At 39.0% G+C, this 21,995-nt stretch overlaps 1 protein-coding gene across 1 annotated transcript; it reads right to left on the bottom strand.

Moving 5' to 3' along the window:
• Positions 1 to 88: 88 nt before the first annotated feature.
• On the bottom strand, positions 89 to 17,837 carry nek8 (NIMA-related kinase 8). The gene is made up of 15 exons (XM_005739404.2): positions 17,742 to 17,837; positions 12,753 to 12,958; positions 11,608 to 11,840; positions 11,388 to 11,519; positions 10,734 to 10,942; positions 10,525 to 10,604; positions 10,245 to 10,429; positions 9,565 to 9,712; positions 9,000 to 9,076; positions 8,071 to 8,188; positions 7,811 to 7,961; positions 6,790 to 6,953; positions 4,965 to 5,117; positions 2,918 to 3,076; positions 89 to 1,077 (listed from the first exon to the last, which is right to left on the bottom strand). Exons 1-15 carry the CDS (start codon positions 17,786 to 17,788, stop codon positions 1,049 to 1,051), a joined length of 2,091 nt encoding a protein of 696 aa, XP_005739461.1. The 5' UTR covers positions 17,789 to 17,837; the 3' UTR covers positions 89 to 1,048.
• Positions 17,838 to 21,995: the final 4,158 nt, after the last annotated feature.

Raw genomic sequence — 21,995 nt, forward strand, 5'->3', positions numbered from 1 at the left:
ACATGTTCTTCAGCACATCCCAAAGATTCTCAGTGGGGTTAGGATCTTACTGAACCTTCAACCCAACGGAAGACCCTTATTTCTTTAGTTAAATTGAGGCGGTGTAGTTTGTCTTTATTTACTACAATGGGGGCTTTTCAACATTGTGGTATTTTCATTTGTCGTTAACCCTTTTCAGCATGGTTGTGTCTGCATCAGAGTGAGGCATTGAATGAAATAGTTACTGTACTCTGAACACTTTGGCAGGTTTTGATTTTGGTCATCACATGAACAGTTTTCACACTGTTCTGTACAGCAACATGATTTCAATGAGTTACAAGGACAATAATGATAAAACTGTGAACTTCATCTGCTGTTCAGAGTCCTACACTGGAATGAAAACAGCCCAGCATGTGCACCATTTCCTGCTGCAGTCAGTAAACAGTCTGAAATCTCCTTTCACTCCTCTCATTGAACTGCTGTTTATCTTACAAAAGTGAATGAGCGAACAAGCGAGTGGTTTCAGACACAGCTCGGTCCGTCGTTATGTGGTTCGAACACCGCTGTAATCCAATAAATCGCAAAGTGACCACTGACGTGGTGCTGACTTCATTTGTCTGATGAACGCTCAAGTGGCTTCATTCTTTTCGTTTCATTGACCGGCTGCTTGAGAGAGCTCAAACCAGTTTGACCTTTTAATGGTCTTTCTTGTGCTGACACTGCACATGAGAGCGCACAATAGCTCACTGCATGAGCCCAGCCTAATGACTTCCTGTAATCTAGCTTCAGTATCTGTGTTGCAACATTCCTTTCACCGACCTGATGTGAGATAAAACCTGCAGCAAGGCTGTGACCTTTTTTTGTGCTTTGCACCATGAAATCAAACCATTGAATGAAACACCTGAAAGAAAAATAGATAGAGAGAGAAAGGCTGAGGCTGCAGCTGGGGTTTGAAAGGAAATCTTTCTAAATTCAGCACAGATGGGTCTCTAGGAGGAAGCGGTCCTCCTCCACAGTCTGCTGTCGGGTCTCACGATGGCCGCAGAGTGGGTTATTTTTCAAGACAAGATCATCTGGAGATGGCCTCCTCGAGCAGAGCTGAAGCAGAAACAGAATGGCAATATCAGTAGAGCTGAATCAGGTGCAAGTGTTTGACCTAATTGGGAACTGGTTCTATCTTCTCTCCTTTAAATACAACAGTAAGATAAACAGCTTTTGGTTTTTGTACTGAATTAATCTGAAGATGCTGCCTTGGCTTGAAATCTTCGCTACATTTTGACATTGGTTAGACAAAATATTCATTCATCCCACAAAGAAAACAATTAGCAGGTTAATCGATGAATGAATTGAACCAGCAGCAAACAACTCGTCTGTTGTTGCACAAAAAGTATTAACCCAATAAATCAGTGGGCCAATAATGAGGCTGACAGTTAAATGAATATCAGTAAGAGCTTGTCATGTTTTACAGGAGGTCTGGTAGTCCTGACTAGTCTAATGGAAATTTTAACACTGCAACAGAGTGATTCCTGCTGTCCAGATGTTCTGCTCTCTTCTTTCTCCATCTGCTTTTTCACTCATGACTAATAAAGGCAAAAATACGACATAATACAAAAGAACTTCAGGTCTTATTTGTTTTTAAATTTAGGATCAATATTACAAATTTTGGAGAAGTGGTCTGCAGTGCTGCATTTTCTTTGGTATTGTTTAATCACAATTACTACTACTGGGCTACTGGACCAGAAAAACATGTTTGCTTTTCACAGTGACTCCACAGCTACATCTGCACACAATTATCTACATTTTCTCTGTTCATTGTTTAAAGTAATTAATTATTAATTAATTCTGTCTTCAAGTAATTGTTGTGAAGACTTTTGCCTTCCACTCACAATTTAAAGCTCACATTAAGAATTTAAGTTCCTTTCAGAGGTTTGTGAACTAATTTTGTGTTCAATTAAATTAATTCTTTCCTCCTTAAGGAAAACTTTGAAACCTGGTGATTTTGTACTTGTGTGTTTTAGCTTTTGGCCTTCACATATGTGTTTCTTAATGTTCACCAGATCCTGATCACTGAAACATTGTTCAAGCATGTGTCATATCATCCACACACATCAGGTCACGTAGAGAAAACACTGACCTACATGACGAAACATTCTTGTTGTCCAAAAAAACTATACAAACAATTTTATCTCTCTCTTAGGAAAAAAAAAATAATAGCTTCGCATGATTCAGAGCTCAAAACAATCCTTTTTTATCTTTATACTGGACTTTTAGGACCACCCTCCGTTTCTTTCCATTTCTGTTGTTTAATGTTGAAGTGTTTGAGTTAGAAGGGTGAAACTCACTCACTTGGGCACTTGTGCAATGGTCTGTACTGTAATCTGAACCTCTCACAGTGGTTGGTCTCTATATATCTGCTGCTCAGTTCAGGCCTGAGAACCATTTAAACAGCAGCCCTGCAGCCTGTTGCTGGATTACCAGCATCTCTGTCACTTATTGAATTCTGATGCAGTTTAATCTTCTCTAATTCTGCAGCTGTTTTCAAATATAAAGTGGAATCCAAGCCCTCAGTTTTGTACCATCACTGTTTATACTGCCATTTTCTGTTCCACTCCGTAGACCTCTGTGACCTACAATTACTTTTAGTGTGCAGATAAAAATTATGTTTGTAACATAAAAACTAATTTCTTGTGTAAACAAACCCCCTGGCACCCCGTCTGTAAAAGATGGAAGTACTCCACATTTTTGGCCACAGCTGAGCTTTCAAACTTACAAATGAGTCCTTTCACTATTGTACACAGATGAACATGCAACTCTGCTGATGTTATCGGGGGACCTTGTCTCGAGTTAAGCTTGTCTTTCATCTGGGGAGTAGTGATATTTCACCACATCCCAACATCTCACAGAGTTTGTTAACAGAGAGTAATGAGTGAAATATTACGTTTCACTGCCAGCAGGGTGTTGCCATGACAACAAGCCACCGATGTCACCACGAACGGGTGACTTTCATCGAGCTGCACTGGCTTTGGTATCCCAGAATCCTCCTCTTTTCTTCCCAGACGGCCACGGGCCCCCTTGCCCCACGTGTACACCTCCCCTTCTGCAGAGAACAGAAACAGAAGAAGAAGAGGATAGGATGGTCACCAAATTGAGAGTCAGAACCCCAGCATGCATTAATTCACACAGGTCTTTAACTGATGGCTCCGTCTCTCCTGCAGTGGCAGCACAATAGCTCGATCTGATGGAAATCAGAGTCGAACAAAACCCGTATTCCACAAAGAAAGCACGGCTGGCTTCTTTCCAGGGAGCCAATCACTAATTTGACATTTTACTGTTTTACCATCAGCTTTAAGAGCAACACACACAAAAAACTGTTACCTACCACTGTGTTTAAGTAACGCTACCAATATAATCTATGTTTTTCTTAAATATTAAAGCTTTTCTTAGTACAACAATCAAGTATATCATGGGTTTATCTTTGGGATGGCATGAAAATAATCCTGAAGAAATGTGAAACTTGCTGAAGAATCTACCGCAATGATCATCTTTATCGGCTTTATTTTGGAGTTGACGCTATAAACCCACTTCTGACAAACTTGAGATGCTGTCCAAAGAGAATCCAATTATTTGCAAATCTCATAAAACCCATATTTTACTCATAATAGAGCATGGAAAACATATCAAATGTTTAAAGTGACAAAATGACGATATTAAGAAATATATTTTGAATATTTTTAATTTAATCATAGAAATGCATTTCAAAACAGTTGGCATTGGGCAAGAAGAGGCTGGAGAAAGTAAGTGGTACTAAATAGAAACGGCTGGAGGAACAGTACGGGTAGTTGTTTGCAAATCATTAGTTTAATCGCCAACAGGTCAGCAACTAACTGGGTATAAAAAGATCATCTTAGAAAGGCAGTTTGTCACAAGTAAAGATGACCAAAGGTTCACCAATCTGCAAAAAACTGCATATACAAATTGTGAAACAATTTCTGAACAATGTTCCTCAAAATTAAATTGTGAATCTCTTGTAATCTGCAGTAAATACATAATCAAAGATTTCAGAGAATTTAGAGAAATCAATACGGAATGTTTATGACTGTCGAGCTCTCAGGCTACCAACTCCTAGGTCCCAACTTTTTCAGAATTGGTGTTGTACATTATAACTGTGTGGTGACACAGCCAGTCAGAGTCAAATTGAGATATAATAAAATACCCATGTAAAGCAGCTAAACAACAGCTATCAATGAAATGTGGTCTCTATCAGATTAAATCTAATGTTATCCATTTCAAAATCCTAGTTGACTTCCTTCTCAAGTTATCGATTTGAAGTCACCCGTTTTTTTCGTTGTTGTTTTTTTTATAGTTATACCTATGATATCAATTTGAAACTCCTATGTCAGTTACTGCATTCACAAACTTGGGACTCCACATCACCTACCCGGCAGGTTGATGATAATACCCCATCAGTCTTTTACAGCTGAGAGGTAAAAAGAAATGTCTAACAGTAATTTATAGTTTCATTGGCTAATATAATTAGACATGGTAGTTCTCACAGTTTATGTTTCTCTGGCATACCAAGCAAGTCTCCCTTGCCAGAAAAACAGATTTGGCCTGATTGCAGCTTAAGCTGTGTGTACACACACTTTTCTCCTTCTTATTGGTTCCAGTAATCCAGTCAACTCTCAAACTGTACTACATCCCCGGCCCATCTTCAACCTGAACGGCAGCCAGAAAAAACTGAAAGCCCCTTTGCAGGTGTGCAGGGTCTTCAAAAACTTCAAGACGTGATATTTACTCTTTTCTACTCATAAGTATATTAACCTGATATCACACTTTACTTAAAACTATATTGCAGTTTCCTCTGTCAGCCATCCAACATATTTTGAGGATTCTTGTTCACAAAACTCAAGTCTCAAAAGAAACGTGGTTCAAAAAGAAATCTGTTGCAATGTTACAAACATGACTCAATAAATGCATCTACTCACCAGATCCTATGGCTAAGGTGAAGGCGTCACCACAGGCAGCCACAGTGATGCCCTGCAGGCCAGACACTTTGCAGGGGGCACGGCTGCTACGTCGGGAGCTGGAGCCAATTTGACCGTGCTGGTTGCTGCCAAAGGTGAAACACTGACCATTTTCTGAACAACGAAAACGTGGAGACATAAACCAAGAAAAAATTTAGGAATTACACTAGTGGTGAAATTACTTTGTTAGCAGCTTTTCCCTTGTGCGGATAAGAAAAATTTACGTTTTTAATGAATTGCAGTAATAGTAATTTTTGTACCGCAGTTGCCTGACAAGGGTCTGCGGGAAAAAAAAGAAAGAGGTCACAGACATTATTCAGGATTCTTTGTTGCATCCCACTAAACCTAATGCTGTCAAAAGCAAGGGAACTACTGCAGTCAGCTCCCTGACCTGCACTCAATCTACAGCAGGCGGTGCTGGACCAAGGCCAGGAAGATCGTGAAGGACCTCAGCCATCCCAACAACAGACTGTTCTCTCTGTTGAGGTCAGGAAAGCGATTCCGCTCCCTGAAGACCAACACAGAGAGACTGAGGAGGAGCTTCTTCCCGCAGGCGATACGGTCTCTCAATCACACCACCACACAGTACTGACCCACACATACAGTTCTTACACACACTGGACATTCTGGACTTTGTTTTTGCACAACACTGGTCACTATATTCTTCATTTCCGGTTAATACTTGTACAGCTGCTGTTATTGTGTATATATTTATTTATATTTAGATTTCTTCATACATTCTTATATAGTTCTATATTGTGTATTGTGTATTTTGTTGTACAGTTATTTTATTTTCAACTTTAATTTATATATTTTATCTTATTCTTCCCAGTTAAATTTACCCTTCATTCTAATTTGTGTTGTACAGTTATTTCATTTTTAACCTTAATTTATATTTTATTCCTTCCTAGTTAAATTTACCCTTTTTAATTTTTCATATTTATTTCCTATCTTATTCATAGTCTTTTCCTTTTTTGTTTTCTTTAGGTCACGAGCAGTTGTCCAAGCATTTCACTACATATCGTACTGTGTATGACTGTGTACGTGACAAATAAAATTTGAATTTGAATTTGAATTTGTTTTGTCAGGGCTAATCTCTTCAATCTTTCTGGTTTCTGTTTTTCTAGTCAGCTTTAGTCTGGGTGCTAACCAATCACATTTGAGCAGGTTCTGGATGCAGATAAACAGACTGTATAGATGCAAAAAGAGGAAAAACATTTGCCGTTAAGCAATCTCTAACAATCAGCTATTTAAAATATCTGCTCCTCTCTCTATTTAGTCTTTCTGTGTTCCCCTCAAATTAGTTTATTTATCCTTTAGTTGTGTCCTTGATTAATTTCCTGCTTTATTCTGATACCTAGATTTCTCTTGTATCCTGCTTTGGATTTTATCCCTTGTTTGTTGATCATCTTGATAGTTTTCACCTTTGTCTGGTTTCCCTTCTGTTTCCCATTTCCAATCAGCCCTCTGTGTATAAGTAGTTCTGTCTTCCTCTTTGTCAACTCATCTGTTGTACCACCTGCTTCTCTCATAAGGTGCTGCTTCTAAGTCATGTGCTTGTTGGCAGTTTTTGTACTTTTGGATTAGTCACCCTTTTTTCCTCCCTGGAACTTATTGTCAGCATGAAAGTAAAGCTTGCTTTGTGTATTACTCTGTGTGCCAGTCTGTATTTGGGTCCACCTTTGGACTTAAACTTAACACACAAAGGCACTCGCAAAGAAATGCTATAATAGCTACAAACGACACTCTTTCCAAAAAAGAGAATAATATTGTGAATTTCTTGAACCTGTAACAGCGACAGAATGCGCCGTTCCAATGTCAATGTAAACAATCTTCTCAGTGTTGAGTGGGGCTGATTGGACTGGAGTGTAAGAATGAACTTCTTCCACTTGATTCAAGGGATTCGGTTCCTCTCCAGCTGTGATCATATCCAGGCCAAGCTTGTTGAACCTGAGTACAATAAAACAACAAAACAAACATTTTTAACAGACACAATGCTGTAGTATTCGTCCAAATCTTAAGTGTTTGTTTAAGCATGCATACATTTGAGAATATAAGACTGTTTGTTTCCTGTAAACAAACACATTACCAGCACTCGCTCATAAGTATCGTTTCTTTTTTGCCTTTTGGCTAAAAGCTGCAATCGGTGAAATCCAGAAAACAAATCTGACATTATGTAATATAGAAAAAATCCCAAGTAGGCAGACGTTCCAGTCTAGTTTGCTATCATGTGTATCAAGTTTCCATCCCGTTGGCTATGAAGTCTGTTAAGTTTCATGGTATATAAATAGTTCCACCTGCTATTTTTGGAACACTTTGATGAATATCGTGCAATAAAGTTCTTCTTACCCATCAATGAAGAATAATTATCATTTAATGCCAGTAATCTTTTAGTTTCATATTTATCAAGTATTCAATACATGTTTAAGGTCTGGAGCTGAGTTCACTGCTACTGTGTATGTATTTCATGTCTGTAAGCCACAGAAGTGTGAACAAAGCTGTTTACTACTCTTGCCCTCTCCTATTCACACATACATCCTCTCTGAGAGAGCGGGATTAGCGCTGAGTGAATGCAAAGGCTTTGTCATTTTAAGAGAATGCTGTCTCACACGTTGTGCACTAGGAAAGTACCTCTCTGACCTTTTAACCTACCACCATCAACCCACATGATCGAGTTTATAGAGTGAAAAAATGTTAGCATTTTTTACGGAAAACATGGAGTGAAAACGTTGTCTCAGCGTTATATAACGCTGCTCATCACTTCCTCATTTTTGTCACACTTTTGAATCAAGAACCAGAATAGTCACCTGTTGCTTCCACATGCCACAATGCTGTGCTGGTTGCTAATAATCATGGAGCAGTCAACTCCACACACCACCCTCTGGGCTTCAAAGTCGCCAGGTAAACACACTTGCTGTGGAGAGTTATGGGTGTCCTGGGTGCCGAGCCCGAGGCGACCTTTCAGACAGAGACCCAACCATTAAGCTCTGTGTTGAGATGCAGCTGTCATAAACCACACAAGCAAACACCAAAAAGAAGAAAATAAAAACTGGTTTGTTTACTATACCATTGTCTCCTCTTCCCCAGGCAAAAACTTCTCTTTCATTGGTCACAGCGAGAACATGGGAAGCACCGCAGGACACCTGAATGAGCTCGTAACCAAGCAGAGCCTCCACTATCTTGGGCTGAGAACAAAAACAGTGTCATCAATGAAATGAAAGCTTTTCATCAAAAATCTGTAGGGACGTTGCGCCCTCATAGCATTCATTTAACTGTATAAAATGAAACTGCATCATTCTTGGTTGAATTCACTCCTCTCTCTCCCTTTGTTTCCTGTCTGCTTCTGTACTATCTATTGCCTAATAAATTTTAAAAATGTCTTTTTAACGACCATCTCTTTCTATAAAGTCTTTTAATTATTCATTCATCCATTATTATTTCATTGTTATCAATTCATTGTACATGTTAAGGCACGTCTGCTTTTAATGTGTGCTTTTCTGTAAAAATATGAGGGAGAGCACATCAAGCCATGAAAAAAAGACATTATTTTAACACTGTGAAATTGCAAAACACACACAAGCTTGTGTAGAAGCGTGTGGAATGAAGTCTAACCTGTCAGCTTTTTAGGACGACGTCTGTATTTTTTTGCTCCAGTGTTCCAACAACCCAGCTAATATTCCAGCACATTCACCACTAGCTTGTGGGCATCATGTGCGCTGCCTCCTGCACACTAGCTCTCTCACCTAAACCACACAGTGTTTCCAGTAGTGCACTGCTGATTAAATGGTATTATAGACTAACTTCAGGGTCACAGAATTTCTACTGATTGAGAGATTTCTTTAACATGTAATCCACCTTTATTAATCTAAACAAGTTGATTTGAGTGGAATTTACAAAGAAGCTGTTGCCTTTAACTGTATTACTTTTATTAGGGTATACCTAATTTCTTACACTGGCAGCTATCATTGCATTTACTAAGGCATTCAAATAGTGTACCTGTGTTACATCATTGAAGTTCCCGTGTCCTAGACAGCCGTTGCTTCCACTACCAAACGTCATGATAATGCCCCTGTCTGCAAATTGGAAATGAAAAGAAGGGATTAACAGGACTATTAGTTGATGAGTGTAGGTGTATTCTTACAGAGGCCAACAGAATGCTTCTAATCCCCATCTAGGAAACACTAATCTGCAACACAACAGTGAAAACTGATGAAAGAGACATGAGCTAAGAGAAAAGAGTCTTTAATCCTGTGTTATCGGCTTTGTGGTGTTGGATGGGTTGACAAAACCCTTCAAAAACACGCTGTGAGTGTACCACAGTGTGAGAATGAGAGAAACAACCATTCCTAACTGCCAGGCAAGCATGAGGGTTATGTTCAGGTAGATTCACAATATCAAGATAAAGAGATGGTTGGCTGTATCCAAAGTTTGCACTCAAACACCGGTTTAGTGTTTTAGGGGATGAGCATAAAGAGATTTTCTACAGCACAGCTCCTAACTAAACTGATTGGCACGGCTGTGATCTCTCTGATGGGTATCCAAAGACAAATGGCCCACCTACCTGTCATGCAGGTGGTAAAGAGATCACCACAGGACACAGACTTGATGGTGACTCCAGACTGACCCTCGAGGAAGCGAGAAATAAACTGAGGCTGGATCTGCTCCACCACACCAGGAAGACTGGCCTCAGAGGACCCCACTGATGGAGCCTGTGACAAAAAATGTTATTAGACTAAAGTGAGCAGAGAGTCTCTTTATGGCAGTAACAGAATAAGAGGAAATCACGAGTCTGCAATATTCAAGCCTTCCAGATGTTACTTTTAAAGTATACAAATACCCATGTACAGAATTTATGCTTTTCCAAGAGTATCTTAAAACTCAAAATATGGATAAAAAAGTGCTAAAATCCTTCAATCTGATGTTGTCTGTTTAGTACTGTAGCTTCTCCAAGCAACCATAACAATGCTGTCCTGTAATATTGCTATTTGAGTCTTTAAAACTTTCTGGGATTTTCTTGTTTGCTACAACAAGTACTGGCTCATAATTTCTTTCAGCTATATTTGGACGTTTAACAGTGGAAACATCAGCAAGGCTGAGGAGAGCATATCAGATCAAAGCTGCTCCTTTTGCACTGTGTCAGAGTTACAGGGAACATTTGTACTTCAGGAAAAGCAGTCAAAGTAAAAAAAAGAAAAAGAAAAAACAAAGAACACACACACACACACACACACACACACAAACCTCCCATGTAATCAAACGGCCAGTCTTGGTCACACCCATCTTTTGAGTGCGGCCCAGAGAGACCTGAAGCACTTCCGTGTTGAGCATCGGGAGGCGGAGAGGGGTCGAGATGCCACTTCCCCACGTATACACAGAAGACAGCGGGAGGGAATGCACCTTTCCTGGTCCTAAACCAACTGATCTGTCTGTTTCAGCCCAAAAAAAGCAAACAACAATTTTTGTAACTGACGCTATCAGTCTAGATCAGCCAGTACTATGGTCAAATAACTACATGCTTCACCTCTTGACCTGTTGGCAGGAACTCTCCCTCCTGGTCTACCTTGAGGACCAGTTTGCACCGTAGACAGAGGTTTCTCAATCCTGGAAGAAAAGAAGATATTGATAAAGACAGAAGTCACTACACAAAACATAATAAATCTCAATCTGACATCAAAACTCTTGTAGTTAAAATAATCTTATTTCATTATTAATTAAGCAAAAAGACTGTACCTGCGCATTTTTACATTTCCTATATCTGTGTAGAGGTTAAGCAGGGGCCTGATGCATATGGGGAGAGCCATTATTTCATTGAGTTGAGGCCGTTTGGATGGATCCAAATTGAGCATGTTGAGAATTAGCTGTCGGAGTTCTGGGCTGTAACGGTCTGAGATCGGAGCAAAGGTGCCGCTCATGATCTTCAGAACGAGGGCGGGGAGATTCTGAGAGAAAAATGAAGGAGTGAAATCATAAGATGCATCACAGATTGATGTGAAAAGCATAATCTCTCATCATCTACCCTAAATCCTTGTCAAAACAAGAATCTTTCACAGCACTAAACCGCAGTGTAATCGGTAGTGAAAACAGACTTGAGCAAAAGCAAAAAAGATTTGAATGAATTATTGATCTGAGTGGATATCAGAAGCAGTAGCAATCTGTTTGTGCTTTAAAGTGGGACAACATGCGGGTGCTTTTATGAAATATTCTGAGAAATTTTAAGAATCCCCCATTGTGTAAACAGAGTAGCTCTAATGGTTTGAATGCCTTTGCACACAGCAAGAGTTTATAATTTATACATTTAAGGAGAAGAAGAGTAATGTAAAAACAATAATGCAGTATTATCATCACACCCAAAACGGGACAGTATAAAGTATATGCTCTTATTACAGCAGCCTCAAAGGCTCTCTTGAGGCTTGCTAGCTCATACAGCACACAGCCCAAAGCCCAGATATCACTCTTCTGGTTATACGGCTTTCCCTCACACAGCTCCGGGGAGATGTAGCAAGGGGTCCCGACAACCTGTAACAGGAAATAAAGGAGGTTTTAATTCTATTTCAGAATGCAATTTAGAATTATAAAAATGAAGGGAAGAGGTAAGACGATTCACCGTGTAAGCTTTGCTTTTGCTGACGAGGATCTTGGAGATGCCAAAGTCTCCGATTTTGACAATCATCTGGTGTTTGTCAAGAAGAATATTCTGAGTCTTGAGGTCCCTGTGCAGGATGAGCTTGTTGTGAACATGGTACAGGGCGAGCAAGATCTGCACAAAGAAGTGAAGGATGGTGTCTTCGTCCAGTAGCGAGTTACATCGCTTCTGTATGTAGTCAGCCAGCGTCCCACCTGCATGGAGAAAACATGAAGGGAAGAATAAACAACACAGATGACTTTGGTTTGTTGGAACCATAATGGAAGTTACTATGTTGGTCTGAGTAATGAAATGATATTACAGCCAATTAACATTGGATTTTAAAGGCTTTAAAGGACTTTAAGATCACAGCAGGTGACCTTGTTGCTCAAGTGAAATGTTACTGTAAGCATTAGAAAAAATAAGTAATCCAGCCATGTAAATAAATCACATCAACACTTTTATCTGCAACAAATAGACTTTTTGGATGTTTACAGCCGCAAAATCTGAACTTTAACAAAAACTAAAGTCCATGTACTTTTTCAATAATTTTCTTTCATGTGAAAAAATATGACAATAAATCCAGGCAGGATATATTTACCAAAAAATCAAACAAACTACTGCTAGAATAGTTGGAGCAATGACAAAGAAAAGATAATGAGTGAAAAATGCTCATAAAACACCAAAATATGTAAGGTTTTATATCTGAATCAAAACAATGTACGTGCACCAATATCTGTAAGCTATGGCAGTTCCACTGGCAAAACAAGCTACTTAACCAATCACAAATTGAGAAAATGTAATTTGCAGAACTTTAGAGGCCTTGGCAAAGTCCTCGTCTTTAGTATGAAAATATAAAGATCCAAGCCTCATGATTTTAGGTTTTTGTTTTGGTGCATTTGTGCAGAAGGCTGGCCTCACTAATGGCAATCTACATTTTTTACATTATAGATAAACAGATTTCTGAATTGTAATACTATCACACAGCCTCATGTGGTATTCCCAGGCCTAACATGATGGGAACCAGCAAAGGTATGGAGCCCTGCAGGACTATATCATGGGAAAAGTAACAATGCTGTACAATTAACAAAAGGGAGATGTGTAATAAGATATTATAGCGAGGTTACCTGGAGCATATTCCATCGCTATCATTAGGGCCTTGTCTTCCAGGAAGTTCTCATAGTACTCTATAATATTTGGGTGGTTGAGCAGTTTCAACACCTGACACTCGTTTTGTGCTGCCAGACGCTCGTCTCGTGACATTTGCTCCACCGGGATCTCCTTAAGGATGACATAGGCCGCGTCGCTGCGCCTGCGGCACAGGTGAACAATCCTGACAGCAGAGCAAAGTGAAGAAGAATGAGAGATATCGTTTCCTGAATAAATATGAGCAGGGTGATTTGCTGAAGTTTAGATTTGACATTGTTAAGCTTTGGCACTGATTTATTACACGTTACTCTCTGGGGAAGCGATAATGTGAACCAAATAAACACAGTAACACAGTAAAATAACCTCAATATTTAACTTAAGATTTTTAAGCTAATGTGAGACAAAGTTGTAAAAGAATAGAGATTCTGAAAAATCTGACCCTTTCACAGCATTCTGTACTAACCTTTAAGAACTACTCCCACACATGGCTGGCACAGAATAAAAAGAGAAATAAATGGAAGGGACACCAACACAGTGCATGTCTTCTTAGCATATAACCTGACTGGATTTTATGTAGAAAAATAATAACACTTTATCAGCCGATTTAACATCTGGGCTCAAAAAATAACTCTGCCATGCTGTGGGATCAACATTGTGTTCTATTCAAATAAAGTACTGACATAAAAGTACAGCTGTGCAGATCAGGACCTTGTGACTTCCCACCTCTGATGGATTATTTAAGTAGTTATAAATAAACTGCAAAATGAGCAGAGCAGCTCAGGCTCGGGATAAATCCACTTGATGTGCATTATTTATGAAATGTAAGCAGCACAATCCCATGTCTCATTGTGAAAACATCAAACAGGCCATCTTTTAATGACAGTTTTATCATTCAGATGTGAAGTATGACCAACACCAATTCAAAGTGATATGTACAGGTATGGAAAACAAGATTTCTTTTTCCTGCCTCTATGGTATTTTGATCACAAGTTGGAATTCAGACAAATAGAATGAAAATAATAAATGTCAATGTTACAAATGAAATTTCTGCTATATTTGGGTTAGATTAGTTGATTTTGTTTCAGAAGACATCAGAGGCTTTCTCCATCTGTGTACCTGAAAAGTATATTTGATTTGTGTTACAGTCCTGAGGTTTCTGAGATGTTACTGAAAATTGATTTTTTGGAATTTGTTGAGTTTTGGTTTCTGTTTTGATTGGATTGTTATTCTAGTCTGCCCAGTGTTTCAGTCTTTGTGTCCCCCTGTCTCTATGATCATCTTTATTGTGAGTCTTTTTGTCTGGCTTTATTTATTATGTTTTGAATGTTCAATTATTTTCAGTTTTGCTTTGATAGTCAGATTACTCATCTTGATTCAGTTTTTTACCTCCTGTCTGTCTTTACTTGCATTTGATTACCTTCAGCTACGCTTTGTTCCCACTGCCCTCTCATCTCCAATCAATATATATATGCTGTGGACAAATAGTCCAAAAAATTCTTTACCTTGACCTTAATGGTCAGGTGTAATGGACACTATAAGGAAAAGAGAAGGACGGTCCTCAAAGAATCCAACTTTACTTACACTATACACAGCTTCTTAAAAATGTGATGGCAGATGTTGTGGATTTTCAGAAGAGTGAAGACAACAACTAAATCTTAAACATGTTCGTGTCATGTTGTTTCACACAGTCACATAAAAAGAGAACCACCCCTAAGAAATACAGTAAAACTTCATTAGCAAGGCTGGACATTTAAATGAACAGGGACATGGAAATCATAAAGTGTATACCATACCAGTCAAAATGAGATTATTTACTTCAGTCATATTTTCTGATGATCTAGTGTAACTCAATATAGCTCATAATCTTTATTTATGGAGCTTTTCCTACTTATAAAGCTCCCTTCTTCGTGTAAAGCAACAACAAGCAGATTTTATGACAGTAGCATAATATTGATCATTTAAAAATAAGCTATAAAGGTTTAGCACATAAAATTGAAAATCACACATAAATATGTGAATTGCTTTTTCTTAGTACTTAGAGAATTCAACCAGCTCCGATTATGCCTGCAATGTTTATTCTTCCAAGTCACTTCATGCAGAAACCTTCCTAAGCAAAACCGACTCTTTGACCATCTTTGACCATCAAATTAATATTTATTCATATGTGACATGGTAGTGTTTTTGTCATTGGCTATAAAGTTTGTGATTGGAAAAATAGTTGTAGTGTTTTATGACCTCTTGGGGTTTTTGTTTATCAGCTAAAATTATATATCTTCATGACACTTAAAAGATTAAAAGTTTCATTCAATTTAAGACTTCAGTGCCTCTTTCTTAAAAGACTAGCCAACACATATTCTTTTTCAAAACTCCAGAAAAACTCATTCAATTAGTTGAAGTTTAATAAAAAAAAATTAGAGTTAAACTTTGAAATTCAGTTTGTAGGCTGGTTACAAACTATTTACACTCATTTGTCATCTTACCCTGTCATCTGGACTAGGGCTGGGCCATATTATACCGTTCACGGTAATACCGGTATAATGTTAGGCAACGATAGGAAAATGAAATATCGTGATAGAATGGGAGTAAAACGCGCATGCGCAGTGCCTTTGTTTTCATACGCACATGGCCGATTGTTGAGTGAAACAGATGAACCAGAATTGGTTTGTAAAAATGGTGCAACTTCCGTGATGTGGAACTGGTTTGGTGTTTGTCCGTCAGATACACGACAAAGCACATTTTTTTGCAGAACATGCAAGCGGCCGTTGTTATTGTCATATTTGTCGGACTAAGATGCTCTTAAATCAGGGAGTCATCTGGGTCCTAAACTCCGTAACATTCAGGTCAAACAACGCTGCAGCATCACTTAGAGTTAAAAACTGTCTAAATTCTTTCATCTTTAGTAAAACGATCAGCATTGCTGCTTTACCAGGTGTAACTATAAAGTTTAACTTCCAGGCATCCATGAAAACAAGTTATTACATTTAACGGAGTTAGAAGTTAGCAGGAAGCTAGCGGAAGTTAGCTCGCTAGTTTCGCTAGTTACCTAAGCATGATATTGCATGTTCTGACTGAGAGATTTCTGAAAAAAATCAAACGTACAGCTCTGCTATCACTTCCAACATAAATGAAGACAGGAAACTAAACAGCAGTGACGTTTGTAGGGTTACTGAAGTTGGGCTAGCTGGTATATAATGATGTGCTACGTGATCGCTAGCGACACAGCTATGTTAGCATAACATAAACAGTGAAGCTGGAGGACGAACACTAACACTTTCCCACTTATAAAAGTTAACGTGAAGGTTCTTCATGGTTAGAGACAAATGCAATCGCATGGCAGGATGCTGTAAACGGACCAAACTTCAGTCAGGAGAACAACTGAGATAATCCATCCACAATACGAGGTTAGTCATTAATATACTGCAACAACATGGGAATAGAGCAGCTGCCAGAGAATTCAACATTAATGAATCAATGGTACAGAAGTGGAGGAAGCAAGAAGAATGAGTTTAATAAAGTTTGATTTATCTGACTGCTTTGTTTCGCTTAATGTGCCTTATAATCCCGTGCACCTTATGGTCCGAAAAATGCGTACTGCACACTGCAGTTTAATGTTGCAAAGCACCTCTTTTTAACTTCAGTGGATATTATACATGGTTATGCTCAGGATATGTCAGCCCATTTCTACTGGAAATGCCTTTTGGTTAAACTTTCAGCAAGGAATGTGCATTTGCACTGTTACATTTTTATAAAGCTTTAATGTACATAAAAACCAGCTTCTTGTTTAAGTGAAAATAAATGGAAGGTTGTCTTTTTGCGCTAGTAATGTTGTGGAGTTGTATTTTGTCTCGCATCAATTATATCGTCGGTTATATCGTTATCGCAAATTTTCAAATATATATCGTGATAAATATTTTTGGCCATATCGCCCTGCTCTAATCTGGACCAACTAACACTATATTACCAAAAGTATTCAGTCGCCTATCCAAATCACTGAAATTTGGTGTTCCAATCACTTCCATAACCATAAGTATATCAAATCAAGCACTTTGGCATGCAGATTGCTTCTACAAACATTTGTGATAGAATGGGTCGCTCTCAGGAGCTCAGTGAATTCCAGCGTGGTACCGTGATAGGATGTCACCTGTGCAACCAGTCCAGTTATGAATTTCCTCACTTCTAAATATTCCACAGTCAACTTTTAGTGGTATTATAATAAAGTGGAAGAGATTGGGAACAGCAGCGGCTAAGTTGCTTCCTGTTCCAACATGACTGTGCACCAGTGCACAAAGCAAGGTCCATAAAAATATGGAAGAGCAAGTTTGGTGTGGAGAAATTTCACTGGCCTTCATACAGTCCTGACCTCTACCCGACAGAACACCTCTGGGATGAATTAGAGCGGAGACTGGGAGCCAGTCCTTCTGTTCCAGCATCAGTGTCTGACCTCACAAATCCGCCTTTAGAGGAATGGTCTAATATTCCTATAAGCACACCCTTAAAGCTTGTTGAAAGCCTACCCAGAATAGTTGGAGCTGTTATAACTGCAAATGCTGGACTAGCATAAAATTAAACCCTATGAATTAAGAATGGGATGTCACTCAAGTTCATATGCGTGTGAAGGCAGATGACCAAATACTTTTGACAATATAGTGTATATAGGGTTTGACCGAGGGTGGGAAACATTTTTGGTGACTTTGGCAGACTTTAACACTCATCTGACCTCTACATGCCTTTCAGATAGCTGGTTTTTAAAGTAAATAAATCGCGTCCAGTGCTCTGTTACTTCTGGTAACACGTCCTTCTCCGTCGTCTTCTTCGCACGTTTGACGATTTCCGTTACTTCTTTTTAAGGGGAAATTTTTTTTCCTCTTTCGCTCCTGACAGCGCAGCATTTACAGACAGGCTGATGTGTGTGACATAAAAGAACTTTTATAAATTACATATAAAGTGTAAGTATAGCCAGACGTTACCCGAAAGCTCCTCTTCCAACAACTTTGATTTTCTCATACTTCTCCATCGCTGCTGCGCCCAAACGTTTCCGCCGTTTCCAGGCAACCCCTCTGGCACCACGGCAGCCAGCGAGGGACAAAACAGACGGATTCCACACAGTTAGTACAGGAAGATACCAAACAGACACTCCCTTTTTTTAAAATTATTTTTTCAGTCACGGTGAACATTGTTTTAAATTATGCTTACACGTATACTTTAATACAACGAAATATGGTTATATTTTATTTATATTTTATTGGAAGTACTTCATAATACCTACATAAATTGTAGTTTCCAAACATTTTCGATTTGCTGTATGTACTGCAAAACAAAGGAGTCACAATTTGCGGTTTAAAAGAGAAGAGGACAAAAACTGCACTATATAAATATTTGGGCATTTTAAAGTAATAAGTAGCATGAAACATTTAGAAACAAAGAAATTGAAAATAATATATTATTTATTTGTTTTTGTTTGGTTTTCCCATTAGAGGAAATTGTCCTTTAGAAGAAACGATAATGTTTATCCATCTTAAACGGTAATTATACAGTATTTTTAAGCACAACGGCTGTGTAGTGGTTTCCACATTTCCTTGACAAGCGAAAGGTCACTGGTTTGATTCCACTTGAAGACACAAATCACCTTTGGGGTTTTGTCAGGAAGGACATCTTGCATAAAACTGCAAAATCACACATGTGGAGTTACCAACTGTGGTGACAACTGTTGAGTAAGGGAATGATTGGAAGTAGCTGTCAAGTGCAAGAAATGTATTACAGCTTAGATCAACCTGCTGTTATTACACTGTAACTACCTAATATTTAGGGTGAACCTGAGTTATACAGTATTGTAACCGCCCCCTGCTTACATGTTGATAAGTGGTTATTACTGATTTCCCATTTTGTTTATTTTATTCTTTAGGCTACAGGGTATGACTCCACAAAATTCCAGGTCTCAACCATATTGTCCCTCATGTCCCTTCAGAATAAGATGGCACACTCCTACAAAGCTCCTCACTTTGGAAACTATACCTACATCTGTGGGGTTAGGGGGTTAGGGTACTTAATAATACAGGCCACGTAATGATAATACGGTTAATTAAAATGTAAGAAGTCCTTTCCTCCAACGTATCTCACGGGTACTCATTACTTAAAAACACTTACAGTATAATTTGTTTCTTTTTCTTTTCTGTTGTTACTCCATTGTCTAACTACACCTACCAGTAAAAATTCACACTTAATTTAAACATAAAAAAAAACATAGTAACACTTGGGAAATTATACCATAAATCGTGGACTGTATTGTGAAAACGCAAAACGCTGCGCTTATTTTCTGTGAAATATCCGGCCATGCACTTGTGCCAGGAAACAAGTAAATTGAAATGAAAGTGAAAAGGAAATGGAAATGAGAACTAGTCTGACGGATGAGATTAGTAGAGCTTCTTGAGCTTGGACAGCTATTGCACTCTTACATCCAGACACCTGGTGATTATAAAGCGCCTTTCCCTTGCCCGAGACAAGCAGGAAGGGAGCTGTATCAGCACTGTTTCCCCTCTTTGCCTCAATAATAAATGCTTTGTGCTGTGACAAAGCTTGCTCTGTGCTAAAGTACATACCTTCACTATCATCATCAGTCTGAAATAATGGTACATTACCACAAACAGTCATCTGCATGTAACTCAACCTTACCCTGCAATTTCCCTGCAAGATTTTTAAATGACACTAAAGGTGATGTAGAGATAGGTGAGTAGAGGGTGAGTCCAAAACACAATACCTCGCTCTTTTTCAGGAACATGATATCTCAACAAAGAACACATAAAGCAGCCCTGAAGTGTATATGGCATTCCTCAGACCAGCTAAGTGACATATTTTGCCTCCTGTCAGCTGATGCTTGAGAGTCAGTGTCCAGGAATGCACGGTGCAGGACAGTGAAACTGTCGCTAAACCTCAGGTATGAAACCTCACCTGAAGAGCATTATCTGTTACTAATCTCCAAAGATCTCTCATGACACATGATGAGAAATTGTGGGGGAGTAAAGTTGTTTTTAGAGATATCTTGAACATCCAGCCCTTTTTCACACTTGGCATCATAAGCTTTGACAACAGATAAGTCAGGACTGAAATGTTGCCTATGAACGCCTGCTGTGAAGAAGGTTATGTTGACATGTTTCTTTGCGTTTGTGTAAAAACTTCCTTAAATTTTTAGGAAAGGTAATAAAGGTAAAGGTAAGGAAAGGTAATACTTATGTGATAAAAAGGAGGAACTGCTTATGAATACTCATCTTAATATCTTTCTTTATAATTTTTAATGGAACGGCAAGAGGAAGTCAGGAGTGGCAGTGAAGAATGTGAAGATTGTGCAAGACATGTGTGAGGACCGAGACAGTGGTGAGGTGTGTGGTAGGAGTGACAGATATGTTCAAGGTGGGACTAGGATTACCTCAGGTATCAGCTCTGAGCTCTTTGTTTTCAGTGGTGATTGACAGGTTGACAGATGAGGTCACGCAGGAGTCTCTGTGGTCTATAATGTTTGCAGACAGCATTGTGATCTGTGGTGAGAGTAGGGAGCAAGTGAAAGAGAGCCTGGAGAGGTGGAGGCATGCCCTGGAGAGTAGAGGAATGAAGGGCAATAGAAGCTAAATAGATTACGATTGAGTGAATGAAAGGAGGCAGGTTGAAAGGTGAACATGCAAGGAGAATATGTAGAAAAGGTAGATGAGGTAAATACCTGGGGTCAACCATCCAAAGCAATGGACATTGCAGAAGAGAGGTAAAGAAGAGAGTACATGCAGGGTGGAGTGGGTGGAGGAGAGAGTTAGAGGTGATTTCAACAAAAGGATAGCAATAAAAGTGAAAGAGATGGTAGTGAGTCATGCTATGATGTCTGGTGGCAGGCTGAGCTGGAGGTGGCAAAGTTGAAGATGTGAGATTTTCATTGGATGTGACCAGAATGGACAAAATTTGAAACGACAAGACAAGTCTGGGAGAGCCAAGGAGGGATAGTGGATACACTGGACAGAGAATGTTGAATATGGAGCTCCCAGCGGAAGAGCACAGAAAAGATAAATGGATGCAGCAGGAATAAGGTGGGATGAAGGCAGATGACTCACTTTGGTGACCCCCCTAAACATGGCAGCGAAATAAGGAAAATTATTTTTAATGAACATTGGTACACATAACATATATAATTGCAATAAAAGACACAAAAAAAGAAGCTCTCGCATAGAGTTGTGTTTGTGTTGGCACATGCTGAATGAAAATGGTTTAAAAACAAACAAACAAAAAAAAAAACCCCACACAGGACATTTTCCCTATTTTGTATTGTATATATATTGTAGGCAGCTTTTAAAGTCAGAAAATAAGTCAAAGCAAGATAGTTGTATTGCCAATGTTGATTAGATCTACTCAACAGAGACTTTTATAAAGTAAATCACCTTGCAGCTGTTTATACAGTATAAATATGGCCTCAAGTTTCCAGTAGTACTCTGCTAAGTAGCGTTATGATAGTGGGGTACATGGCATCAGAACTCAGCAGAATGTTAGACTCTGAGCAAAGAGGCACTTTCACAGTGTCTAATCTCGTGTATGGCACTCTAAAACACTTTGAAATTGCATCAGTTTTCTCACAGTCAGGCAGAAGAAAAAGTAGGCACACCACCAGAAGACAAGTGAAGCTTTGCTCACTGAGAGGAAGAAAAACATTTTCCTCACACAGGCAGATTTTTCAAACACAAGAACAAAAAGACTCCAATCAGCAAAAGCACAGTCAAAAAGAAGGCTGTGTGGACTCAGAGGACAAGCAGCATTTAGAACAAAACCAAATGCTGTGGGTGATGGAAGATACTGAGTGATGATGAGATCTGTGGCAGTAACAAAAGGGTCTGCGTGAGGAGACAAATGGGAGAGAGAATGATACCACAGTGAGTTAAGCACATAGTAAAACATTGCTGCAGCTGGACACAGAATGGACTCCACCCTGAGCAAGAAGAAGCAGTACTCCATTCTTTAGAGACATGCTCCACCCTCTGGTTTGCATCTTTGTGTAGAAGAATTACTACTACAGCTGAACACTGACCCCAAACACACATCAAAACACTGAAAGAACTAACTGAAAACCAAAGAAGACCAAACACTACTGAAGCTGTGGCTTTCCCTCCACAGTCGTGTGACTTGACCCCAACTGAAAATTTACTGGGACTGAAAAAAAGCACTCCTGACATAACAAAAAGCTTTGTTGGATC

The sequence above is a fragment of the Pundamilia nyererei genome, unplaced genomic scaffold (genome assembly GCF_000239375.1).
Source record: "Pundamilia nyererei isolate P.nyererei 1_Seehausen unplaced genomic scaffold, PunNye1.0 scaffold00091, whole genome shotgun sequence".
NCBI lineage: Eukaryota > Metazoa > Chordata > Actinopteri > Cichliformes > Cichlidae > Pundamilia > Pundamilia nyererei.

Excerpts from the sequence above, each read along its gene's own strand:
- nek8 (XM_005739404.2), bottom strand. The coding sequence starts at position 17,788 with ATGGAGAAGTATGAGAAAATCAAAGTTGTTGGAAGAGGAGCTTTCGG. Across the intron at positions 9,077-9,564 it reads CTTTACCACCTGCATGACAG|ACAGGGGCATTATCATGACG; the intron begins GTAGGTGGGCCA and ends TCCAATTTGCAG. Across the intron at positions 3,077-4,964 it reads CACCTTAGCCATAGGATCTG|AAGGGGAGGTGTACACGTGG; the intron begins GTGAGTAGATGC and ends TGTTCTCTGCAG.